This window comes from Glycine max, chromosome 17, assembly GCF_000004515.6.
Source record: "Glycine max cultivar Williams 82 chromosome 17, Glycine_max_v4.0, whole genome shotgun sequence".
NCBI classification, from domain to species: Eukaryota; Viridiplantae; Streptophyta; class Magnoliopsida; order Fabales; family Fabaceae; genus Glycine; species Glycine max.
Window position 1 is genome coordinate 90,795 of NC_038253.2, and position 25,843 is coordinate 116,637.

The 25,843-nt window shown below is 36.6% G+C and overlaps 2 protein-coding genes across 4 annotated transcripts in view; one reads left to right on the forward strand and one right to left on the reverse strand.

The window, feature by feature from the left end:
- Positions 1-3,865: 3,865 nt before the first annotated feature.
- LOC100788401 (DExH-box ATP-dependent RNA helicase DExH7, chloroplastic) overlaps positions 3,866-25,843 on the forward strand; it is a 61,285-nt gene continuing 39,307 nt past the window's right edge. For all 3 annotated transcript variants that reach the window (XM_006600196.2, XM_006600197.2, XM_006600198.2), the window contains exons 1-13: positions 3,866-4,158; positions 4,254-4,356; positions 4,465-4,646; positions 4,757-4,816; positions 5,399-5,549; positions 5,627-6,027; positions 6,703-6,921; positions 9,790-9,901; positions 10,126-10,317; positions 19,492-19,571; positions 21,877-21,999; positions 22,145-22,231; positions 22,551-22,651. In XM_006600196.2, coding sequence (XP_006600259.1) covers positions 3,913-4,158; positions 4,254-4,356; positions 4,465-4,646; positions 4,757-4,816; positions 5,399-5,549; positions 5,627-6,027; positions 6,703-6,921; positions 9,790-9,901; positions 10,126-10,317; positions 19,492-19,571; positions 21,877-21,999; positions 22,145-22,231; positions 22,551-22,651 — 2,057 coding nt within the window. In that variant the 5' untranslated portion in view covers positions 3,866-3,912. The remainder of the gene's footprint in view (positions 4,159-4,253; positions 4,357-4,464; positions 4,647-4,756; positions 4,817-5,398; positions 5,550-5,626; positions 6,028-6,702; positions 6,922-9,789; positions 9,902-10,125; positions 10,318-19,491; positions 19,572-21,876; positions 22,000-22,144; positions 22,232-22,550; positions 22,652-25,843) is intronic.
- Positions 13,865-18,360, reverse strand: LOC121173850 (uncharacterized). Its single transcript, XM_041011250.1, has 2 exons — positions 16,886-18,360; positions 13,865-14,024 (listed from the first exon to the last, which is right to left on the reverse strand). Exons 1-2 carry the CDS (start codon positions 18,269-18,271, stop codon positions 14,001-14,003), a joined length of 1,410 nt encoding a protein of 469 aa, XP_040867184.1. The 5' UTR covers positions 18,272-18,360; the 3' UTR covers positions 13,865-14,000.

Sequence of the window (25,843 nt, forward strand, 5' to 3'; positions counted from 1 at the left end):
GCTAAATGTGAATTCAACCACTAAGATGATATAACATGGTTGGTAAATAATTTTGTTTGTTAAGCATGTTGTCATGGATTTGATTCATGATCTCTAAATGGATATTAGTATCTCTGATTTTATATATGACAAACACGAGACTAAATTATGAAGACTAAGGAATTTATTAAGTTAGTTATTTTTAATTAATACTAAAATAAATTCAAATTTTATTAAAAAAATACTCTTAAAATTAATTGATTTAAGTGGTGGTTGTACATAATGTAAGTATTTCTAATTCAATAAATATTTTTTCAACTAATGAAAATGAGTTATAACTCATTAAATGCACCTATTTTTATGGGTGATAAATGATGTCTTGTTAATAGATCTCATAATAAAGCAAGTTTAATTATAAATTTTATCACTCGATTTTTATTATTTTATAAATTTTATCCCCTAAAATTTATTTTTGTGAATTTTATCATTTAAGTTTATAATTTTTGCGCATTTTATCACTATTGATGGACTTTTTAACCAAACTAAGAGGTTTTGTAAAATTATATATCAAACTAGGTGTTTCAAAAATCATTTATAAAAAATAAATAATTTTAACTTTTGACATGGGTTATAATTATATTTGATGTAAAAAATGACTTTTTGCATCAATTATAATTACAATTGATGTAGAAAATCATTTTTTTGCATAAGTTATTTTGTTATCAATGTGATGGTAAAATAAAAAACAAAAATAATTGGAAATATGAGTGGTAAAATTTGTGAAAATTTGAAAGTTGTATGATAAAGTTTGTGGGAAAAAATGAGTGGTAAAATCCATAAAATTATTAAAGTTGGGTGATAAAATTTGGTAAACATAACTAGTGATAAAATTCATAAAATAATAAAAATTTGGTTGTAAAACTTATAAAGAATGGATATAAAAGAAAACTCACCATTAATTTTAAAAGTGGTCATATATTTATTATAATTAGGACAAAAATTTACTATTTATTTCTATGAAAGACGAAAGGTTGTATATTATAAAATTAATATTAAAAAGCCTGTTACATATACTTTTTTTTCCTGCAAATTATTTTATTATTTATTTTTATTTTCCCTTTTTTGTGTTAGAGAAATGGGTGAATTCTATTTAGTCTGCACAACCAGTAAATTATTCCAAGAATATACAAGATAAAAAAAATGTGAGATTATAGATCTCGTGGTCAATGGTGATTTTATGTCGGCAAGAACATCTCATGGCCATGGATTCACCTTGTCAGTGGAAGGAGAAACATCAAGTTTACTTGCAACAGTTCTATGGGTTTTGCAAATGGGTCTCACGTGTGATTTTTTAAGTGGATGATGGTAAGCAAATGTTTGGAAGGATAACTGAGTTTGGTTGCATATTGTCAATTCATGTAAACATCACCCCAATCTAATTAGCAACTCTTCTTTGAGTTTGGTTACTCGACAAGCGAATCAAGTCGCTTATCACTAATTAAGGACGTCTAGTTTATACGCTAGTCCGCATTTCTGTCATTTCATCCTTGATTGTATCGATTCTCCGATTCAAAATAAATGGATATAAGTCTCCGATTCTCCGATGATAGACATTTTGAAAAAAGTGATGGAATTATTGCTCGAATAATATATCTACACACCTAATGGTTTTGTATATATTAAGTTTGTGGAGGAATAAAATATATTTTTGGAAAAACATGATAAATTTTAAATGTGATTAAATTCTAAATTGATGATTAGTTTTATAATTCGATCAAAGAATTCAAACCTTAAAGATACTTTGGGGTTAAGAGTTAAAATCCTTAGTTACAGTTATTATAAATAAAAGTATATCTATGCATATTTCTTATTATTTTAATTTTTTTACTCAACTTTTAAATCTTGTTCTTATTCAACTTTTTGTTGTAAGAAAAAATTAAAACCGTTCAAAATTATTGCATATATTTGTGGGATTATTAATATTATATATAGATGAGAGATGAAATTACATTGGTTTAACTTAAATAATTATTAAATCATTCCATAACTTGATATATAATATGATTTTTATGGATCTAACCATTAAATTATAATTACATGTTGTCAATATTTTTTTTTATTTAATATAGATTGTCCGTGTCAATTTTTTAAAAATTGAACAACGATAAAGATGTAATTAAATGATTCATATTTTATTATATTTTCAAACATTTATACAATGTCAATTTAAATTTGATATAGGTAAAATGAACTTTCAATCCTAGTAATTTTTCATGAAACATTGTTCAATGATATATATATATATATATATATATATATATATATATATATATATATATATATATATATGGTCTCTCATAAATAATTAATTTTTGTATTTGATTCATACATTTTTTGTTGTTGTTCTATTGATAAGTCAAAAGATATTTATGTCCTAAAGATGAATTATGATTTTTAATTATTTTGATTAGAGGTAAATAAATACCAATAGTAAAATTTATGTTAGATGTGCTATCAGATCTTGATTTATATTTAGAATAACATTTAAATAGTGTATTTAAGACTTTCATTTAATACGTTGTATCTAAGATTTTTTCATGCAAAAATAATATTCTCTTAGAATCTATCAAAGTCCTATAAAAAATAAATGAAGTTTAAAATATGAAAGATGTTGATCCTCGTCAAAAAAACATTTTATTGTTGTAGACTTGTTGTGATTAAAGAATTGACTTTGAATTACAAAACACTCTGGCATGTAAACATGTATTTAATGCAGACATTAAATTTTCTTATGAGCTAAAGACTTCAAATGAAGAATCGAGTGAAAAGTCAAATCGATACAATAGATATTTGAAGATAAGAACTATATATAAAAGAAGTTTTGAAGAAACAAAACACGAATCATCTACGCGATCATATTCTTTCATTCTTTCTTATAAAGCTTTTCGAAAATCTTTATATAAATACTAAGCTCTCAAAACACTTTATATATTTTGAGAAAAAAAAACTAAAAATGTTAAGTGATTTATCCGTCACAACTTAGTTAGTGTATAAACTTTCAATAAATCTTGTTGATGTATTTAAAGACACTAGTGACTTGGTAGGACAAATAAAACTAAGTTTAAGTCAAACTTGGAATAAAGTTTGCATGTGTAAGAGCCAACGGTGACCAATTATTTGTACAATTATTTGTGTGCTTGTTTTATTGTTTTAACTAGTAAAGGGTTGAAATTTGTTTTTATATCTTATATATTATTTTGATTCACAAATCAAAAACTAGGGAAACATATTTTCACTTTAGGACAAAATTTTAATTTCTAAAAACACAATTTAACTCCTCATTATGTTATTTGCTTCTACATCCATGATAAAATAAAATAAAAATTATGTTTAATCCTCACAATTAGGATCTCACCTAAGTGATTATGTGCATGTTAAAAATGATTGGTGGTGATACTTAAAACTCCTACTACATGTTAAAAAAATAAAAATTTAAATATATTTTTAATTCCTTAAAATTTGATTAATTAATTTTTTTAGTTCTAAAAAAATATATTCTCACTAGTCCATCAAATTTTATCCGTAGATTAGTAGTTATAATAAGTCACTTCAATCAACTTAATTAAATTTTTTGACTTCACTTGACGGACAAAACATAAATTAAGATAAAAATTTTAAATTAAAAAAATATAAAAATATGAGTCTTACGTTATTTTATTATTCATTTATCTCATTTTCTATTCTATTTCTGATCGAAGAAACGAAACCTTAGCATCATAATTATTATTTTGGAGGAATAAAAAAAAGACATACCAATATCTAAAAAATAATTAATTTTCATAAAATAAAATTCTTATAATAAAGATTAGCGAGCTACCTAGAGAAGAGTCTGGTCCATAAGTAAGTGAAATTTTTGCACGTCAAAGAATAAAGATGGCGCCGAAAAAGAACAAGCAGAAGGCCAAGGCGCAATCTGGTCCGAAGCTTCAGATTTCGGCCGAAAATGAGAACCGCCTCCGCCGGCTCTTGCTCAACTCGGCCCGGCCAACCACTGCGACTGCGGCAGATGATACCCTAACGAAGGCTCAGAAGGCAAAGAAGCTCAAAGCCGTTTACGAGAAGCTCTCTTGCGAAGGTTTCGGCAATCATCAAATCGAGCTCTCTCTCTCTGCTCTCAGGGTACGTCACTCCTCAAATTCAATTCCACCCACCACACAGTACTACTAGAGATTAGATAAGAGATATTTATTATATTGTTTTATTCTTATTTGTAGGAAGCTGCTACATTTGAATCAGCTCTTGATTGGTTATGCTTGAATTTGCCCGGGAATGAACTTCCGCTCAAGTTTTCTACTGGAATATCTCATTATGACCAAGGTCTATTTGCGCTTCCCTTCATTATATAATAATAATAATTATCAATCTGTTTCCATTTTTCTTCATTGATCATTGATCATATAAATAAATGTGATGCCTTGTTCTTAGGGGGTTCTGTTGGTGTTATATCAAATCAACCGGCTGTGGATGCTGCATCTATTACAATCGAGGAGGAAGCTCCAGAATCTCCAGTTTTAATCAGGAGACAGTGGAAGAATGATGATACTTTAGATTCTCGTCTAACATCTCAAGCAGATTGGATCAGGCAATATGTGGAGCAACAGGAAGAGGTAAACATCACCGCATATGCATGCTTTAGATAGGTAGTGCCTGAATGTATTAGGTTGTAACTGTCCTCTACATTTGCAAATGGATAGCCTTAATTGTGTTTTATTTGCAGGATGAATCTGAGTCTTGGGAAGATGATATTTTTTTTGATGGAAGAAGTGCCAAACACAAGGTATTTCTCTTTTTCTTAAATGTTTTTTGTTGGTCTTGATGAATTAGTTATTTGTTTCTTATAAATAAGGATCCGAGGGAGTATTATTTTGGTTTGGGTATCACAAATTCAAGTTTATGCCCATAATTTTTACTTTTTAGCTTAATATGTATCCATTTTGTTTTTTCTTCCTTTTTTTTTACGCCATGTTCTGGTTATAAGTTGCTTTCTTGCTATGATTTCTTATCAGTCATGTAGTTGTCTATTATTGCTTGCATTAATGCAAACTGCTACTAATAGTTTCTACATTAAGCAGTTAAGTCCTGTGGCTTTTCCTATAGGCCATTTGTTAATGATATTGAATTGATGCAGCTTCTTACTTTAATTGGTTATTTGCTTCCATAGTAGAGTTTTCTGGCTAGTATGTTCAACCCGAAGATTAAATACATATACTGACAGTCTTACAAGTCTCCATCTTCATTTAAGAGGATGGAAAGTTCAATATCTTCATTTTGTTTGGTCCCTATTAACTGTCTAGTGATAATGTAACATTATTTAATTCTGATGAGTGATGAGCTTATCTTCTCTTTTTTATCTTGATAGCCCTGTGAACCTAGGTCTTATGATGTTATTGCTAAGGAGTATCTTGCTGCAAGGTTGGAAGCCACAAAAGCCAAGGAAAAAAGGGACAAGAACCGTCAGGAGCAGGCCGGCCATATTATCCGGAAACTGAAGCAAGAGTTGTCTGCTCTAGGTTAATTTGAATTTCATTTTCTATTTCAATATTTTTTGCGAAATATAGTTTTCTCATTTGATTGTGTAATTCATCAGGATTATCAGATGACAGTTTGGCCTTAGAACATGAGCATGAAATCAGTTATACCTTTAAATCTGAGAGAGCATCCACGGGTCCTGAGGCTGTTGATTGCTTTAAAGAAAAAACTCCATGTGATACTGAAGGATTGGCTTCTGGCAAAACAGAAGTTGCCGAAAGTGATGTGGAGAGCCATAGCATGGTGGAACATCTTGTTAAGTCTGGTTCACTGGTTGTACATGTGGAAAAAGATTCAGCTCAAGGAGAGGTTGGAGACATTGAGCTTGGTGGTTTGTTCTTGGAGGATGCTTCACCTAGTGAGATATTACCTCCTGATATTTTGAAAGTACAGAAACAAGAAAAGATTAGAAGACTATCTGAGAAAAATTTGGATAAATTAGATGGCATTTGGAAGAAGGTAATTTTGTAGGCTTCTTGATGAAAGGAGTTTAATGTAATTCATGTCTTCCAGTTACTCTCAATATCTTTTTGCTTCACAAGAGTTCGAAGAAACACATTTGGTCGAGAGAGGGAGGGGGAGAATAAATGGATGAATATGAAAATGTCTTGTTTCAAATAAAGTATAAATATCAAGGAAGGTGGATGGCTATTTGCATGGTTTTTCATATGTTATTTACCTTTATGCAGTTTTATTTTTAAGTTTTTCAATTTTGCAAAATAGTAAAATGCCACCAGAACCTATAATTAAATTTAAAACACTTGATTTGGGATACAAATAGGTTTTTGGCTTTTGGTGTAATTCAAATGACTATTTTAATGTGGTTTCACTGACATTTATGATGAGGAACTGCGTTGTTTTTCTCCATTGATTTACTCTTTTGTTTAGGAAGATTCCTTAATCCTTAGCCTCTTTTTCTTTGGAATTTTTTCTCTTCATCTTAATGAATTTTCTTTCATAAAATTGTGATTTTGAAATTGTGTCTGTTGTTTGTTTCTGAGCATTAGGTTGATAACATTGTATTTTTTAGTTTGTTCTTGTGCATATATATATATATATATATATATATATATTGGTAAGATCTGAGGGTAGTTATTTCCTGCATGTTATAATTTAAATATTAAATATTCATAGGGGGACCCTCAAAAGATTCCAAAGGCTGTTCTTCATCAACTGTGCCAGAAATCAGGGTGGGAGGCTCCAAAGTTTGATAAAATTCTTGGCAGAGGAAAGATTTTCTCCTATACTGTAAGTATATTGCGTAAAGCTAGTGGGAGGGGCAAGAATCGAAAAGCTGGGGGGTTGGTGACACTTCAATTGCCAGATCAGAATGAAACTGTTGAATCTGCTGAGGTGAGTCATCCTTATGTTTGTCTTCTCCATGCTTCTGTAATTATCAAAGACTAAAATTGGAAAATAATCTGCTACTTGCTAGATGATTTTTGTTGGTACTTGAGTGGGATCACAATTTATTTTGTTGGGCATCTTTTCTTCTTTGCCATTATCTGGTATGAAGTAGGTTGTGTGGTGAAAATTTTAGAGGGCCAAGTAGATTGAACTCCATACTTTTAAATGCTTTTATATATAGGAAAGCGTATTTAAAAACCATAGGAAAGAGCATTTTTCTGCATGCCAATTAAAACCTTTCCTCTTTTACTTCCTTAACTAGTGCCCTATTGATAACATAAATAGAAGAAAAGAGAAATATGTATTAATAACTTCTATGGATAGAGAACGAGTTCTCTTTAGAAGGTAATTTCTGGAAATTTAAAGGAATTGAAATAATAAAGTAATGGAGCTATGTTTTAATTTCCTCTTTCTCTTTAGAGATAAAGGTTTTAATACCCCTTTTAATCACTGGTCATCCAATCTAATGGAGGCCTTTGATTAATCGGGTGTCATACCTTGTAGTTGGGCTTTGTGAAGGGTTTTGGTTTTCTGTTTGGGAGGCTGGCAGCACAGCTGCCTTTGTATGGTTATCATCAGTACCCCTGGTACTGTAGTTTTTCTTATTAATAAATATATATATTTTCTGCCTTCCAAAAAAAAAATGTTCCTTGGAAAATGATAAAACAGAGAAAAAGAAATTTCCCAAGTTTGAGAGAGACCACTTCCCTACTCAGCCCAAACCATTGTTCAGCAATTAGGAGCTTTCATTGAAACAGGGTGGGAGTGGCAATTTCAGTGGAGGAGACCATTGTTTGATAGTGAGATAGAGATGTTGGTCGCATTCATACAAGAAGTTGAAGGGCACAAGATCAGGTCTGACATTGAGGATCAGTGGGTGTGGGCGGCGGAGTCAAGTGGTAGTTATTTGGCTAGGAGTGCATACAGAGTGATTAGAGAAGGCATACCAGAAGAGGAACAGGATAGAGAGTTCAAGGAATTATGGAAGCTCAAGGTCCCAATGAAAGTGACTATGTTCGCATGGAGGTTACTCAAAGACATATTGCCAACCAGAGATAATTTGAGAAGGAAACGGGTAGAATTGCACGAATATGTGTGTCCTTTATGTAGATCAATGGATGAGAGCGCAAGTCATTTATTCTTTCACTGCAGCAAAATTCTCCCAATATGGTGGGAATCATTGTCTTGGGTGAAATTGGTGGGGGCTTTCCCACACCACCCAAGGCACCATTTTCATCAGCATAGTCATGAAGTTTATCAAGGACTGCAGGGGAATAGATGGAAATGGTGGTGGTTAGCACTCACCTGGACTATTTGGAAGCATAGAAATGACATTATCTTCTCCAATGCTACTTTCAACGCTCACAAAGTAATGGATGACGCAGTGTTTCTAATTTGGACATGGTTTAGACACTTAGAAAATGATTTCACTTCCCATTACAATCAGTGGTCTTCAAATCTCAAAGAAGGTTTTCTTCGGACATGAAGATAGGAATCTAGGATTCACTCCTGTACTTTTCTCTTTTTGTGGTTTCTTCCAGGTTCTGTAATTACAGTGCCTGTTTGTGAACCACCTCTTGAGTGTATTTCTAAAACTTGTATAGTTTAGTACCTCTGGTACTCATTAATACATATATTATATTTTTGCTGAGCAAAAAAAGAAAATCTTTGCTGATAAAAAAAAACCATGGCGATCTCTGAATCTTTTGATCAAAACTGTGGAAAATGACTCCCAATCTGAATCTGGGTTGTTTTGGCTCCAAATGTAGAACCAATGTGTCGCTGCACCCTCCATACTCATGAATGCATATTGCAGCTTATGGAACGAAGGAATTTCTAGTACCTCAAAGAATTTTTCAGCCCTAGCAATCCAACCAATTGGGTATGTCCCCATGAACGTTGGCAGCTCCACCTTCTGAGCCCAAATTTGTGCTTCCTCCATCTCTAACACTGGCTTCCCTTCGAAGATCCGGCAGGTCGGACCAATTTGTTAGGAACCAAGAATTGAAATGAGGAAGAAAATAAAAGATTTTATTGACTAGTAAGAAAAGAACAGAAAATAGGAGAGAAAACTCTCCTCCAAGGGTTTCTCCTTCACAAAGGATTTCTCCTTTCACAAAGAGCTAATGCTCAATCTACAAATGATAAGATCCCCCTCTCTCCTATCCTTCTTCCTCTATTTATATCTAATAAACCCTTCTAACTAACTAACTAACTCATTAGTTGTCTAACTATATTAACTAACTCTTCCTTCTCCTTATATCCTAACAAAAGTGAAGGACAAAATGCCTCAATTAAAAAATAGGGGCACTAAAAAGCAATATTTAGGAAAATAGATGGATGGAAATTGCATTTTAACCTTTTTTTTATTGCTGGGACAAGGAGAGAAATCAGACAGTCGCCAGAAAGTTTCTTGAACATTCTATTACTTGAGTTTTTGGATGTCTGACAGCTTCAAGAGCCCAGTCAGGCCTTCTGCAGAGACTCTTTTTTCTTTTTTTTGTGTGTGGAAGCAGAGTTTCCTTTTAGATTGGGAGCTCTGATCATGTGAGAAGATAAGAAAGGAAATTTTCTGAATTTGCTTGAGTGTATTTTCCACTCAGCAGATTGATTTATTTCTAACATTTTATAATATGCAAAGATAATAGACAACTATTGCTATTGTCAAGAGAACAATTAAATTGCCACAACTTCCTAAGATACATTGAACTCAGTTAAAGACTAACTAAGCTACTTGGAAGAGTAATAAACATTAATTGCTCCTATTTCAAACTGTTAACAAATTCTTGTTGTCTGTCTATATACTGATTGCAGGATGCACAGAATAAAGTGGCAGCATATGCTTTGTACAAACTGTTTCCTGATATCCCAGTTCATCTACCAATTACAGAGCCTTACACGTTGCTTATTATGAAGTGGATGGAAGGTTACTTTCCTTACTTAATAAATTTGGTTGTATATCGATCATTATGGCATTGTTTGATCCATGTTGCCCACCCTACTTAGTGGGAAAAGATTTAGTTGTTGTATAAATTATATTGAATGTTTTTTTTTACCATTATTTAGTATAATTATCATGCTATTGGTGTAAATATTTAACCATTATATATGAACCTTTGTTTAGAAGATATGACATTTCATAACTTACAGGGGAATCATCAACCAATCTAGAAGACAGTGAGAAAAATCATAGATCCGGTTTCGTGGATTCATTATTGAATGATAATAGTTCTGCTGCAACTGCATCTGTTGATGTTACAGATTATAAGTGTCTCCAAAACATTGGTAGACTCCAGGAAAATAGAAATTCAACCATTGCCTGTCATCAACAATTTTCTCAAAGTAGGTTCATCCATGTTGTATTTAATTTAATTTGGATTTGTAATTTTATTTCCATTCTATTCTGCTATTTTTTTAAAATGTTTTTTCAAATTTGCTTGGCCTTATCTCTGACACAATATTTATTTTAAGGATAAGAAGCTGCTTGGTTTGCTAAATTGTTTTCTTTTTTCACTTTGTTTCCTGTTTTCTGGAGTTTAAATAGGAAAAAAGTGAAAACAATAAATGAAAAAAGAAAACTATGAAAAAGTTGTTACTGTTTCATGTATTTTCTCTTTCATTTTGTTTCCTGTTTTCTGGAGTCTAAATAGGAAAAAAGTGAAAACAATAGATGAAAAAAGAAAACTATGAAAAGTTGTTTTCTTAAACAAAACAACTCCTTAAGATTTCTAAGTACATTCAATGCTTTGGCTGTCTTTATGTTTAATTTCCTTCTCCTGTGATTTGCAACCATTTATTAGTTTTTTTATACTTTGCAAAATATTAGGCAATATTTTAACCAGCCAATTTAACTTTTCAAACAATAATAGATTCAATTAAAAGAAAGCTTTGGGAGACAAATCCATGCTTACTATTAGGAGCCATTCAAGACAACAAAAAGGAAGATAAAGTAGAAATAGGAAGAAAAATGTAAAAGGGTCTTCACTAGTGCCTTGATGGAGTATATTTTCTGTTAATGATCCCCTAAATCCTGGCATGGTAATTGTTGTGAACTAGCTTCTAAAATCTCAAGATGTTAGATGGGGGCATGGTAGAGGAGTCAATGTAAGTTGTGGTCCATGAGTCAACCTGGTCCAACCTGACTCATCGATGAGTTGGGTTGGTAACAATTTTGCTCACTTTTTTTCTGTTAAAATGAGCCAGCTGTCTTAACCGACGGGTCAAAGTAGGTTTGAGTTGCGTTGGCTCACTTAACCCATTTTTTAAAAACCACTTTATTTTTTTTTTAAATGTGGTTATTAAAATTGGAGTTGGTAAAATGGTTTATAATATTTGGATCTACCAATATTGGTTTTTTATTCTTTTTCCTTATTTTTTGTGTGTATTTTTTAGTACTTTTTTTAAAAAAATTAGGTCAGCCAACCCACCAACTCATGGTGGGTTGATTTCTGGTTATGTAGTGTTGAGAAAAACTCAAGTCTCATATTGGCTAGAGATAAGACCACCATAGAATATATAAGTGGAGTTAGACCCTAACCCACATTCTAAGATGGAGTAACAAATAATAATAGTGGGCGGATATTTTTGTCTTTTCAATATTTTGTACTTGGGACAAAAAAGTTGTCCAATGATTAATGAAGTAATAAACAATGAACTTTTTTCCTGTCCATCAACATCCAAGTTTTGCTATCCCATGATGTTTTTAATATCAAACATTGAACAATTAAAGGAAGGAAAGATACATACAAGATGGCGATGCTAGTGGATAGCTATGACATGGACAGTTTGGAAGCATAGAAATAGAATAGTATTCCATAATGACACATTCGATGGAAGTAAATTGCTTGAAGATGCAGTTCTACTATTGTGGACGTGGATTAAAGCCATGGAGAAGGACTTTGCAATACACTTTAATCAATGGTCCTCTAACATAAAGGAAACATTTAGTAATTAGGTGGGAGGGTGGCTTTGGAATTATGTAACAATTACAGCAGGGCTCCTGCGACATTAATATTTTGACTACTTGTAGTTCTGCCCAATTCTGGGGTAGCCCGGCTGTGGTTCCAATCCCGACTCCATTTTAGTTTGCTTTGGAACCATTGCCTTGGGCAATCCAGCACATGTAATTTAGTACCTCTGTTACTCTTTTAATATATATATTCTTATTTTTGCTGAGCAAAAAAAAAAAAAAAAAGAGGTATCCTGTCCAGTATTACACTTTTTTGTAAATCAAATGACCCTAAATAAAATTCTTTTTTTATAAATCGAAAACTGGTGCTATCTATATGTAAGAACCCTCTCCTTAAATCGAAATCTTCTGCCTTCAATTATGTCCCAAAAATAAAAGGTTGCTAGAAACAAAAATATACAACCAACTAAGAGAGGGGACTGATTTGGGAGAGGTTTACTTTTTTTGCTTAGTGGTATTTCATTTTTGGTGAACATGTCAAAAGGGACAACAGATTTGTGCCCTTCTTTGTCAAGTTTTCAGCTATTAGATTCAATCTGCAAAGAAAGTCACCTTAAGTAAATACTTGACACTGCATATTAACTTCACAGAGGAAAATGAATATAATGCAAAAGCCCTTTTTGAAAGGAACCTAACCCTATCTTCCTAAAAAATGTTTTTTTTTTTTTTTTTTTTTTTTTTTTTTCAGCAAAAATAGTAATTATATTAATTGAGTACCAGGGGTACTAAAAGATACAATATAATAATCAGTGTTAGGCTCGAGATTAAAATAGATGTCTGAATCAGTAACTGATAACGAGTTACATGCTACATCCGTATGCTTAAATAAAAATTCTATACATGACTGCTGGAAAAAGCTGCACTAATATTAGAAGACCAGTGGTTGTAGTGAATACTAAAATCTTTCTCCAGCTGCATGAGCCATGTCCATGTTAAGAAAATAGCTTCATCTAGTATTCTGTTGGCATTAAAAGTCCCATTGGAGAAGATCATATTATTCCTTTGCTTCCAAATACTCCATGTCAGTGCTAGCCACCACCATTTCCATCTACTTGCTCTCATTCCCTCTGTCACTCCATATATGTGTTGGAGGAAGTGTTGCCTTGGATGATTTGGGAAAGCCCCCACTAACTTCACCCATGATAATGATTCCCACCATAGCGGGATTATCCTTCTACAATGAAAAAATAGGTGGACAGCGCTCTCCTCAGCTGAACTGCAGAATGGACACATTGGATCTTCGACCTCAATTTGCTTTCTCCTCAAATTTGATCTTGTTGGTAGCCTATCTCTTAGTAGTCTCCACGCAAATATGGTAATTTTTGAAGGAAGCTTAAGCTTCCACAACTCCTCAAAAGCTCCGTCCTGCTGCTCATGAATCGCCTCCCCTCGTAGTACGTCATATGCAGATTTAGCTGTGTACCGCCCGCTCGGATCCGCCTTCCACACCCATTGATCTTGATGTTGAGGCTGGATTCTGTAATCTTCAATCTCTCTTAAAAATGCTGCCGCCATGTCTATTTCATTGTCAAATAATGGCCTCCTCCATCTAAAATCCCATTCCCACCCATTATCTCCAACAGCCCCCATATTTTGTATATTTTGATTTTGCTGTGAAGATATCACATACAACCTAGGATACCTTGTAATCAGCGGAACCTCCCCTTCCATCCAGCTGTCCTCCCAAAACTTGAACTTGTCCCCACATCCTACCTTCCATGTAATTGTGTTCTTCAGTGACTCACCCTGTGGCGAATGTTGAACCATGAGCTTTAGATCCCTCCACCAAATAGATTCATTTCTTTGTGTCGATCCCTCACTTAGGCCCCTCCATCCCCCATACTTTGACTCCAGCACCCTAACCCACAACTCCCCCGGACATTGGAATAAGTTCCAATTCCACTTACCCAGCAATGACACGTTAAAAGAATTGATGTCCTTTACTCCCAATCCCCCCTCTTCCTTCGGTAGACAAACTGTTTCCCATTTTATCCATGCTATTTTGCGCTGTTGTTGATCGCCTCCCCATAAAAAGTTTCTCTGCAATCTTACTAGCTTATCCACTACCTTTTGCGGGACCCTGAAAAAAGAAAGAAAATATATAGGAATAGAAGTTAGCACTGAGTTTATGAGAGTCACTCTCCCCCCAAAAGACAAATGTCTTTGCTTCCACTTCGCTAATTTTCTCTCACACTTAGATATGATAGGGTCCCATGTCTGATATCTTCTCGGATTTGCTCCAATAGGAACACCCAGGTATGAGAAAGGTAGTGTCAACAGGCTACAATTGAGGTATTCAGCTGCCTCCCTTTTCCACATTTCAGTCACTCCGAAAGCACCAAAACCGCTTTTAGCAAAGTTTATCTTAAGGCCCGACACTAGTTCAAAAGCCCTCAACATTGCTTTAATAGCTCGGACATTTTCCATGGATGCTTCGCCAAAGAAAATTGTGTCGTCCGCATACTGGAGGAGACTAATTTCCACGTTGTTTTTACCACAAATAAATCCCTTAAACATCCCCTTCTCGAGTGCTTGTGACATAATGCCACTTAGAGCCTCCGCAACCATATTAAAAAGGAGAGGTGACAATGGGTCTCCTTGTCTGAGTCCCCTCTGAGGCACAAACTCGGCTGAAGGACTACCGTTGACCAGAACCGAAACTGATGCTGACTTTAGGCAACCCTCCATCCATGCAATCCACTTAGTGCAAAAACCCATTCGATTCATCATATAGAACAAGAAATCCCACCGTACAGAGTCGTATGCCTTCTCATAGTCCACTTTGAAGACTATGCAAGGTTTATGACATCTTTTAGCTTCATCCATCACCTCACTAGCAATCATCACACTATGTAACATGTGCCGGCCTTCTATAAATGCTGATTGCCTTTCGTGTATGATGAAAGGCATAACCTTCTTTAACCTGTTCGCCAACACCTTGGCAACAATCTTGTAGGTGCACCCTATCAATGAGATAGGTCTATATTCATTTAGCCTCTGTGGATCTAGGACTTTGGGGATTAAAGCTATGAAAGATGCATTTAACCCTTTTGGAAACACCCCATTTACATGGAATTCGTCCAAAAAACGCAGGAAATCAGCCTTGATAATGGGCCAGAATTGCTTTATGAATTTGAAAGTCAGCCCGTCCGGCCCTGGGCTTTTGTCAGACCCACACTCCCACACTGCCTTCTTGACCTCGTTTTCCTGGAAACGTCCCACCATGATATCATTTTGATGGCTATCGATAGACTGGAAAAGTATCCCCTCCAATGTATATCTTTGGAACTCTGATTCTTGGAAGCGCTTTTCAAAGAACGACCTTACTGCAGCTTTAACTGCTGTTGGCTCTTCTATCCATGACCCATCAATCATCAGCCCTTGCAAGCTGTTATGTCTTCTGCGTGCATTAATCATCAGGTGAAAATACCTCGAATTACAGTCTCCTTCCCTTATCCACCGAGCTCTTGCCTTCTGCCTTAATAGTGACTCGTGTGATTGAGCCGCCACCCATAAGTCCTCCTGAAGCTGCTTCCTTATGCCTTCCTCTTGAAGAGATAAGTGCCTATCAGATGTGGACTCCTCCAGCTTATTTAGTTCTTGTTCAATCTTCTTAAATCTTTTGAAAGTATCCCCGAAATGGTCTCTATTCCACGCCTTTAGACTATTCTTGAGTGCTTTTATTTTCTGTTTTAGAACGTATCCACCCCAGCCACTTATCTGGTTAGATGTCCAGCTCTCCGTCACAGTTTTCTTGAAAGAAGCATCCGATAACCAACAATCCATTATTCTGAAAGGTTTTGGCCCCCAATCAGAATTTCTGGATCTGAGTAGTAACGGACAATGGTCTGAAAAGTTCCTCTCCAATGTGAATTGGGTTGTTCCAGGCCATTTGGTGAGCCAATCTGCAGATACCAAGAACCTATCTAACTTGCTCCTAGCTGATCCATTGGGTCGTACCCAGGTGAACTTACTTCCCACCCAAGGTGGTTCGTCAACCTCCAAGTCTTCAATCCATCCATTAAATTCTCTAGACCCAATATTCTCCAAACTCCTGTGGCATGTTCCAAATCTCTCTGTGTGATTTCTGGTACAATTAAAATCCCCTAAAATGCACCATAAACCATCATGATGCTGACATTTCAGTTGTTTAATTGCCTCCCATAGCACCCTTTTGCCTTGTATATCACAAGGAGAATAAACACTAACAATATTCACTGATTGGTCTTCTTGTATCCACTTTCCTGACATCATTACATATCCTGGCCCAATGATCTTCCTCTCCATCCTAAAAACTTTTTCACTCCATAGGCATAGAATGCCGCCAGCCGTATGAGTTGCTGGTTGATCTGCCCATTGTACATCAGGATCCCCCCATAGCGCATGACATATGTCTCTGTCTATCAACTCCTTTTTTGTCTCCTGAATGCATAACATATCAACATGCTGTTTATTTACCAACCTTCTTATTGCTGGCCATTTTACCCCTCTCCCTAGACCCCTTGCATTGTAAGTGATAATATTCATTGACTCTTCCTCATCCCCCCTAAACTCTCTGACTCTTTTAATGTCCCTTTCTTCCATTGCTATCAGCTGCTGAACCTGATCCATTTTCTCTTTGTGGCACGTCACTCCAAGCTCTCTAGTCATCTGCCAAAGTGTCTCTGCTTCCTTAGTTATATTGGTGTCCTGTATTTCATTTTGCTGGCTCATACATTCCCTATTCACCTCGATGTTATCTGGGTCAGCTTGCCAATTATTTGACTGCTCGTGGGCCTCTTTGTTGCTTTCCTGTTGTGTTACTCTTTTCCCCTGTTCCACTACCTCTCCCGAAGTCATCTGTGGTCCATTTTCATTTGATTGCTTTTTGCGCCATTTTTTCCTAAAATACACACTAAATGGGGGTGTTTGGGCAGATTGGGCCTTCAGGTTATAGTCTACCTGATGTGTTAGAAATTTGGGGGGGGTGTGAGTAGTAAAGTCCAGCCCACAATTGTAGTGGGCCATGTCACAAGCCACTGCTGAGTGGATGTTTATATGCTCTACATCTGTCCCGGACCCTCCTTCCTTCTTATTTCCTTGTTCATGCTTTGCTTTTCCCTTCCCGACAGGATTTATGGCCCCTATAATCCGCTCTACCCCTGAATCGCACCTGGTCACTGCTCCCACTGCTGCTCTGGCCTCACCGTACGTCCCCATTTGACTTTTGGTTGCCCCGTTGCTTTCCCCACCGACCCTGCAACGGCTTTCTTCCTCTATCCCCCAGTCCAAGTTATTATCCAGTGGTTCGCTGGTTGTGATGCGACCATTGGATAATAACTGGATGGAGGTGCTTGCTGTCGGTCCTTGCATGCCGTTATCCTCCTCCGGCGCTGTGTCCGCCTCCGACGTTACCCTCCGCTCCTCCACCATTTCAACCTTCTGGCTCCCACTTTGAGGTTTCGCCGTCATCAGTTCCGATAACGAAACCATCTCGCTTTCCTCCGAGCAAATGTCCTCCGATGAACTAAGCATCGTGCTCCGCCGGCAATGGCACCAGTTGGGACTGCTTCCACTTTCCTCTATTATGTGTACCTGGAACACCTCCGTTTCAATGTGGACGCTCACCGTGTGCTGAATCAGTGGTTTCCACGGTGTTCTTACAAGGAGCCTTGCCCTGTCCATCTTCCTCAAATCCTCCATCTCCTCGTCTACTTCCACTACCTCGCCTATGGCCGTCACGATCTCCCTTAAGTGTGTTGGGTCCCATGCTACCAGCGGCACTCCCCAACATTGCACCCATGTAAGTCTAGACCCAGCACGCATCTTCTTGTTCCACCTTTCTACCGAGTAGAACATCACCTCCCTTCCTGCATTCCCTTCCTCCATCATTTGTTTTGCCTTGTCTTCGGTAAGTCCGGGGAGAAGTACCATGTCGTCGCCGATGTATTTCGGCACTACGTCTAATCCCCAGTCCCATAGCATATTCTCCTCTACTCTGTCAAGGAGTGCAAGATTTTTTAGCCTTCCCACCCATGCATCCTGTAGCCATTTCGGTGCTGTCATAGGTCTGTCGAGATGTACTTCTGATCTCGAAGTGTTGGTTTTAGCATTCTGAACTGCCGATGTCCTCCTCTGCTGTATACGTGGTTCTCTCCTAGCTACCACATCTGCAAAAGACCCGCGTACCAGGCCCGGCGTCGCTGTGTGTTTCTGTGCCTGGTAAGTTTCTCTGCGCCCCTGTTCGACAAGCCTGGTGTGTTCTCGTCCCCCTGTTGATTGTGGTTGCACTCGACCCCTACCTCTTTCAAATTTAGGGATGTTAACATATAACTTTAATCCCCCCATGACTATGTTATCCAAACGCCTTTCCAACTGTTGGACGTTATCCACTCCGATGAATCTCACAAATCCATACCTTCTTCCGGTCCTATTCCTCTTGTTGGAATAAACACCTCCCTGACATCACCCGCTCTTCTGAATATCTTCCATAGCTCATCTTCTGTTGTATCTTCAGGAAAACGTGTGAAATAAAACGATGATATATTCCGATGATCTCTCCAGTTGACTCGCAAGCGACGTTGTTGACCTCCTTTCCCTTCCCTGGCGATAAACAGACATGGACCCTCCATACCTCTCGTCCTCTCATTCTCTCTTCTCTCCCTTCTCGACCTCACTCTTTCCCACCCGCTGTCTCTCTCACTGTCTCGCTCTGTCTCTCTCTCTCTCTCTCTCATCACTTAGCTGAATGACCTGTTCATTTTTGTTCTTCCTAAAAAATGATGCCCCCTTACACACACACACAAATGTGATCCACTCAATGTAGTCCACTCAATGTTTATATGCTCTAAAAAATTATCCTTTTATATGACAGTGGACCATTTTTGTTCTTCCTAAAAAATGTTGATCAGTGTCAAAGGATAATTTTCATCATTATTGATAGAAGAGCATGTGCTCTTAAAAAGAATACAAGGTAATCTAAAAAAGGAAACTCCTAAACTAATGCTCAGCATTGTACCCACTGTCAATTCCTATAATTAAGGGTCAATGATTCTTGGTTATAAATACAAAATATGCAGCTAATCAAATCTCCTAATTATGGGATTTAAATCCTATCTATAAAAGAAAATAAAATATACAGTGGGATTCTGACAATCAGGTATATGGCTTCTGAATAAATCTCGTAAAGCATCCACTTCCCAGAATCCTAAATGCTAAGAAAGCTGCCTCTTTAGGGATGTTTGACGTTTATTAACATCACTATGATTTATGATTGTCACATTAGTAACTATTTCTATAAACTACCTGACCAATTTTTGCCAAGTGCGTTAATTTGGTTGGTAAATTGTATATTGCTGCTAAATAAACTTGCTTACATGAAATATTTTTACAAACCCAAGACTCAGTAATGTCTTCAAGTTTTGGATAGTAATTTAATAATGTTATTATTATAACAAATAAAATGGTCTGTTGATAAAGTTCAAGTGGATGACACTTATTTGTTCCATATATGTGCAATTATTTCTCTGTTAGTTTCTTCTTCATGAATTTAGAGTTCCATTGTACAGGAGAAACCTATATCAAGGAAAGGGAGAGTGCTGATTTGAGACAGGCACAACATAGTAAAATGAGAACACAAAGATACCAGGTTTGCACATATTTTGTGTAATTTTGAATTATGGCTTTATCACCTTTTTCAAGTTGTATGGCGCTCTATATTTATTTTGTGGTTTCTTACATTAGAAAATAAAAACTATGGCTCTGGAATGAGTCTCAAGTCCTTTTTGGATAAGATTCTCCATAAGCAGTTTAGAAGGAAAAAGTAAGATGGAAAAATGAAGTAAGCTTCTCTCATATGCTTGTATGTATGTATCTGGTAAAACCTTGAGAGGTGAGATGAGCAAATCTCGACCGTATAATTCAAATGGATGGTTAAGATTAAAACTAATAAAAACAATTGACCATCCATGTATGGTTGTATGACCAGGATTAACTCTTATGCTCTTGCTAAATATGCCCCCTTACACACACACACAAATGTATGTAAATATGCTAGGATTCTCTGTAGTAGACGCATGTCTGGTGTAATCCTAGGATTGGGCTTAGCTGGTCCTTAATATGAACCTTAGGAAAGTATTAGGGACCAGCTGTGTATACCTTCAACATATGTATTTTCAGTACCCCTGGTACTCTGCATATAATATAATTATCTATTTTTGCTGAGCAAAAAAACAAAATGTAATTAAATTCTCATGTAATGGGTGTATCCATATTGTCTTGTAATGAACTGCAACGTAACAAGGCTTACTAAATTGGGAGCTATTTACTAGACACTAATTACAATAAAAGCTAGATGTATTTCACAATTCACATGTGATGCATGAAGTGCACATGGCTAAGATTGCCAATGTTGTGATTGGACCACAGACAGCCTTGTTCAGTGTGCAATACTAAATACTACACTTGTACAGTGCACCAGTCACGTGACACCACAAAAATTTAAAGATTGGTGCAGAATTCATTCCATAAAATAAGTAACAAGGAAATGTGGTAAACTGGTGGGTCACAAGATAGACTGGGTCACTGGTTTTAACAAAAACCGGCCGAGTCAATATGGGCCAAACTGATCGGCAAGCATGTCCGATCCAATAACCAGTTCGGACTGGCATAACAACCAGTTCCCAGTCAAACCGGTTCGACTGGCTGGTGCGGGCTGGTTTTAATAACACTGAATATTGCACTTCCCCACAAGCTGAAATATACATATTATATTTTCCAAGCTCATTACAAATAGAATAGACTATAGTCCCTTAGAAAGATTTAGTTAATAATCAGGAAATTGTTCTTGAGAGTTCTCAAAGGCTATTATAATCTCACTAGAATGAATCTTTTATTTGATAAAATGACTACTAGTTCCTATCCACTCATGAATGATGGGGTTAGAAGCAATATGCGGATCAACTTGATTTCACAATTTCACTTCCTTGGCTTGTCCCAAATTTAACAACTAATGTACTTGCATTAACCTTATGATAGTAACCATATGTTTTGCTTCTTACTCCTCCAAGAGACTAGCTGCCTTAAATAAAAACTCAATACCTGGAAGTTGATATTCTATCTGAGGCATACCTGCTGGATCAAAGGGCATTTAAAAACTTGTTTTCTGCTAGTTTTTAAATAACAACTTTAGTATTACCTTTGTTTTCATAGAATAATCCCTTTCTTGGTTCGTTCATTATGTATCTATGAATACAGACCAGGGCATCTCAATGACCATCACAAAGGGCATTTAAAAACTAGCTGATTACGCTTACAATAAAGGTAATGTTTGGCCTAATTACTATAGGATTGTTAAGCTTCTCAATCATAAGTATAAATTGCTAAGGTCTTTTAGTGACTCTCCTTGTCCCCATAGGGGTCACAGTTGTCAATGCTGCACTATAATGACGCTATAGTGGCATGGCAGCCTCTGGCCGCTAGATGCATTGCCAGAGCATTGCACTTCACTGTAGCGACCATAGTGACTGCAATAACATCCAAAATAGTGGCATTTTATGGTGCTAAAACACCGCTATGTTGATGGTTCCCAAAATCCTAGAATGCCTTCCAATATTAATGTTAGAAGCGCTTTTTTTTGGAGTAATTTTGGGTAAAAAAGGGTTTAAGGTTGTAACTATTGTGCTTCACTTCAATATAGAGGTTCACAAGGATTGAGCTCCTGACCCCTTCCTAATATAGAGGTTCTGATGCAATTTCAAGAATCAAATACTCTAAGCTCAGGCTATGACGTCCGCTTATAAAAGGTTCTATATGTATTAGGGTGTAACATCTGGTCTAATATATGTAGTACATCATAACCAAAATTTCCTAAGATTTTCAGTACAATTGAATTATTCTTCTTTAGGGAGAAAGAAAATTAATCAATTCTGACCTAGACACTTCATCTTCTCCAGGATATGTTGAATATCAGAGCTACGCTTCCTATTGCAGCTCTAAAGGGTGATATATTGAAATTGATGGAGGAACATGATTTTCTTGTTGTTTGTGGGGAAACAGGCTCTGGAAAGACAACTCAGGTGACCCAGTTCAACTATAGTTTGTGATATTTTGCCACCTCTTTCATATATCTTCCAAACTTTATATTTTCTATCATTTGCATTCTGGCTTCATAATCTGTGTATTGTCAGAAACAGTTTCTTTTCTGACTGGCATTTAATGTAGGTTCCACAATTTATATTGGATGACATGATTGAGTCAGGACATGGTGGATATTGTAATATTATTTGCACGCAACCACGGAGAATAGCGGTAGGTACAAAATATTGTGTTTACATATTGGCCAATATAATATCTACAACAGTTTTCAGCTGTATTTGGTATAGTCTTTTCTGTCCCATATTTTCAATGGACTAGTTATTTACTCATCACTTTCTTGTTTTTGGTTCCTTACCTACATGCATGTGAGGGCAAGCTTTTCCTAGTCATCAAGCTGTCAAATTGAAATAAAATTTAAAATAATCTTGGATTGGGTGGATGCTCAAGAAAATCTGTGAATAGCCCCAAATTTAGCGTAGGGTTTTCTGCATTCTTATTACCTTTGGTTTATGTTTTATGCCTCATGTTTTAGGCTGTTTCTGTGGCTGAAAGGGTCGCAGATGAGCGGTGCGAACCTTCACCTGGTTCAGATGGTTCTTTGATTGGTTATCAAGTCCGTCTTGATAGTGCCAGGTATTCATTTGCTTCTTGAAGACTTGAGTTTTGATGGAAAATGCATGAGTGGAAAGCACTGGACAAATCTTCTATATATATACACTCTTATGAATATATACAATTTACGTTAACAAGGCAATTAATAATTACTATTTTTTTTATCTGCAAATATAATCTTATATATTAATTTGGAACCAGTACAAGTTGTACTGTTATATTTACAATCACCAATCTCCCATGTGGAGGTTTGGTTCCCTAATACAAAACTATTCATCATGGATTAAAGAACCAAAACTCTAAGTGTAAATTTTACATTGGTGATCCCAGCCTGTGGAACTATTATCCACTAATTACAAAACCCTTCTTTGATATGGCTTGACCACTGATGAAAAGGATTGCCAAATCCTTTCTCAAGGTTCCTCAGTCAAGTCCAGCAAAAGAAGATGGCATCATCCAGTATCTTATTCAGCTGTCGTTTGAAAAGATCACTCGGTTTCTATGGTTCCATACACACCAAGATAGTGCCACCCACCAAATTAGCCATCTCTGCGATTTAATACCAAGATAGGTACTGCAGAACGAGTGCTGCAGGAAGTTCTGCCTTGGGTTTTGCAAAAACGCTCCCACCATATTAACCTAGGACAAGGATTCCCCCCAGATCTGCCTAATTTTGTGACAACTGAAAAACAGATGAGCTGCATCCTCATCCTTTTCTCTACAGAATGGGCAGAGTGTATCATTGATGTCCACATTTCTTCTAGCGAAATTAGATTTAGTGGGCAGCCTATCCCGTATTAGTCTCCAAACAAAAAACACTGATTTGCTTGGTATTTTTAGCTTCCATATGTCATGAAATATCCCATCTGTGTTGTCATCTTTTGAGTTCCTGTCAAGTAATTGATATGCACTTCTCACTGTATACTTTCCAGTTGAATCATTTATACATACCCTTGAATCAGTTTGCTGCATATTTATGTTAGTGTTTTGTATTTCCTCCAGAAAAGCAGCCCCCATAGGTATCTCAACCTCAAACAGTTGCCTGCTCCACTGTAAGCACCGCTCCCATCTTCCTTCTGAACTGCCTCCCATTTGTTGAATGTATTGCTTCTATTGTTTCGAGTTCAGGTAAAGTCTAGGGTACTTTACCTTTAAAGAGATCCCATTAGCCATCCACTCGTCTTCCCAAAATCTAGCTTTTGAACCAGAACCTACATTCCATCTTATCCCCGGTTTGAACCAGCTTTCCTCCCCTGAATTGTGGCACACCTCACTCAGATCAGACCATTTGAAGGCTGGTTGAGATGTATTGTTGCCATCCAAGTTCCGCCAACCTCCATATTTGGAATCCAACACTCTAGCCCATAACTCTCCTTGGTGGTGAAATAAATCCCACTTCCATTTTCCAAGAAGGGCCTGATTGAAGTCAAATCTCTGATTTCCAAGCCTCCTTTTTCCTTTGATAGACATGCTGTCTCCTAGCTCACCCAAGCAATTTTCTTGTTTTCCATATCTCCACCCCACATGAACCATCTTTGTAGTGTCACTAGCTTGTGTACCACCTTCTTCGGAATCCTGAAAAAAGAAAGGAAATAGATAGGAATTGAGTTTAGGACTGACTTTATCAAAGTCACCCTGCCCCCAAATGATAATTGCTTTTGTTTCCACTTTGCTAATCTACTCTCACATTTTTTGACAATGGGTTCACAAGTTACACTACTTTTTGGGTTTGCCCCTATGGGGATACCCAAATAGGTAAACGGTACAGATAGAAAACTGCAATTGAGGTACAAGGCAGTCTCATTCAGTCACTGCAAAGACTTTCCAATAGCCCCAAACTGACTTTTTGCAAAATTGATTTTTAGGCCTGATACCATCTTAAAACTCCTCAGCATTGCCTTGAGGAGTGGTGCTTACAGTGGAGCAGGTACATTTCAACCAATGGGCTACTAATCTAAGAGTAGGATTCTGTACCTAGGTGGGAGGACAGGGGCTGGATTTATGAACTAGGGTGTTTTGTAGCAGGGTGCTGTGGAGCTGGCTCGGGTCCTAGTAATAAACATAGGAACCAGCTGGCTCCTAACATTTGTATTTCTTAGTACCGCTGGTACTCCTTTTATAAATATATATATACTTATTTTTGCTGAGCAAAAAAAAAAGAAAATGGTATCATCTGCATATTGCAGAATGCTGATTTCTACTCCATTTCTTCCAACCAGGAGTCCCTTATATTTATTTACTTTCAATGCTTTTCTCATTAGACCCGTTAAGCCCTCAGCCACAATATTAAATAAGAGAGGGGCTAATGGGTCCCCTTGTCTGAGTCCCTTTTGTGGAGTGAATTCAGCTGTAGGACTTCCATTAATCAGAATTGACATTGAAGCCCATCTTCCTAAGCATGAAAATCAGAAAGTCCCAACTAACCGAGTTATATGCCTTCTTATAGTCAACTTTGAATACCAGACAGCTCTTAGCATTTCTCTTCACTTCCTCCACCGCTTCATTGGCTACTAAGACACTGTGAAGCATGTCTCTTCCTTCAATAAAGGCTGATTGTCGCTCATCTATGATCTTTGGCAGCACCTTCTTCAGTCTTCTTGCTAACACTTTGGCCACTATTTTATATATGCACCCTATCAGCGACATGGGCCTGTATTGGTTAAGGTTTTGAGGTTCCAGCACTTTTGGAGCCCTTTGGAAATCTGCCCTTTACATAGAACTCATCCAAGAATCTAAGCACCTCAGGTTTCATTACTTCCCAGAACTCTGATAAATTTTGAAATTCAAACCATCTGGTCTGGGGCTTTTATGGCTCCCACAATCCCTCATTGCATCTTTAATTTCCTTCTCATCAAAAGGATGTATCAGAAAATCATTTTGGCTTTGTGAAATTGTCTGAAAAGATATTCCATCAAGTGTCGGCCTCTCCTTCTCCTCCTCCTCAAATTTCTTCCTAAAGTATTGATGAACCTCTTCTTTGATCCTGGCAGGTTCTTCTATCCAGCATCTGTCTAACATGAGTCCTCTGAGCGCATTATGTCTGCGATTCCTGTTGACTGTGATGTGGAAGAATTTAGAGTTGCAGTCCCCTTCTTTTATCCATTTTGTCCTTGCTTTTTGCCTTAGCAAAGACTCATAGGATGTGGCTGCCAGCCATAGATCCTCTTGCAGCTTTTTTCTCAGCGCCATTTCCCTATCATTTAGCTGTCTTCC

What these genes read in the sequence shown, in the direction of transcription:
- LOC121173850 (XM_041011250.1), bottom strand. Translation starts at nt 18,271, where the DNA reads ATGGGGGGATTAAAGTTATATGTTAACATCCCTAAATTTGAAAGAGGT. An exon ending in CCAAATTTCTAACACATCAG is followed by an intron (nt 14,025 to 16,885) that starts GTAGACTATAAC and finishes TTCTTTTTTCAG; the next exon opens with GGTCCCGCAAAAGGTAGTGG.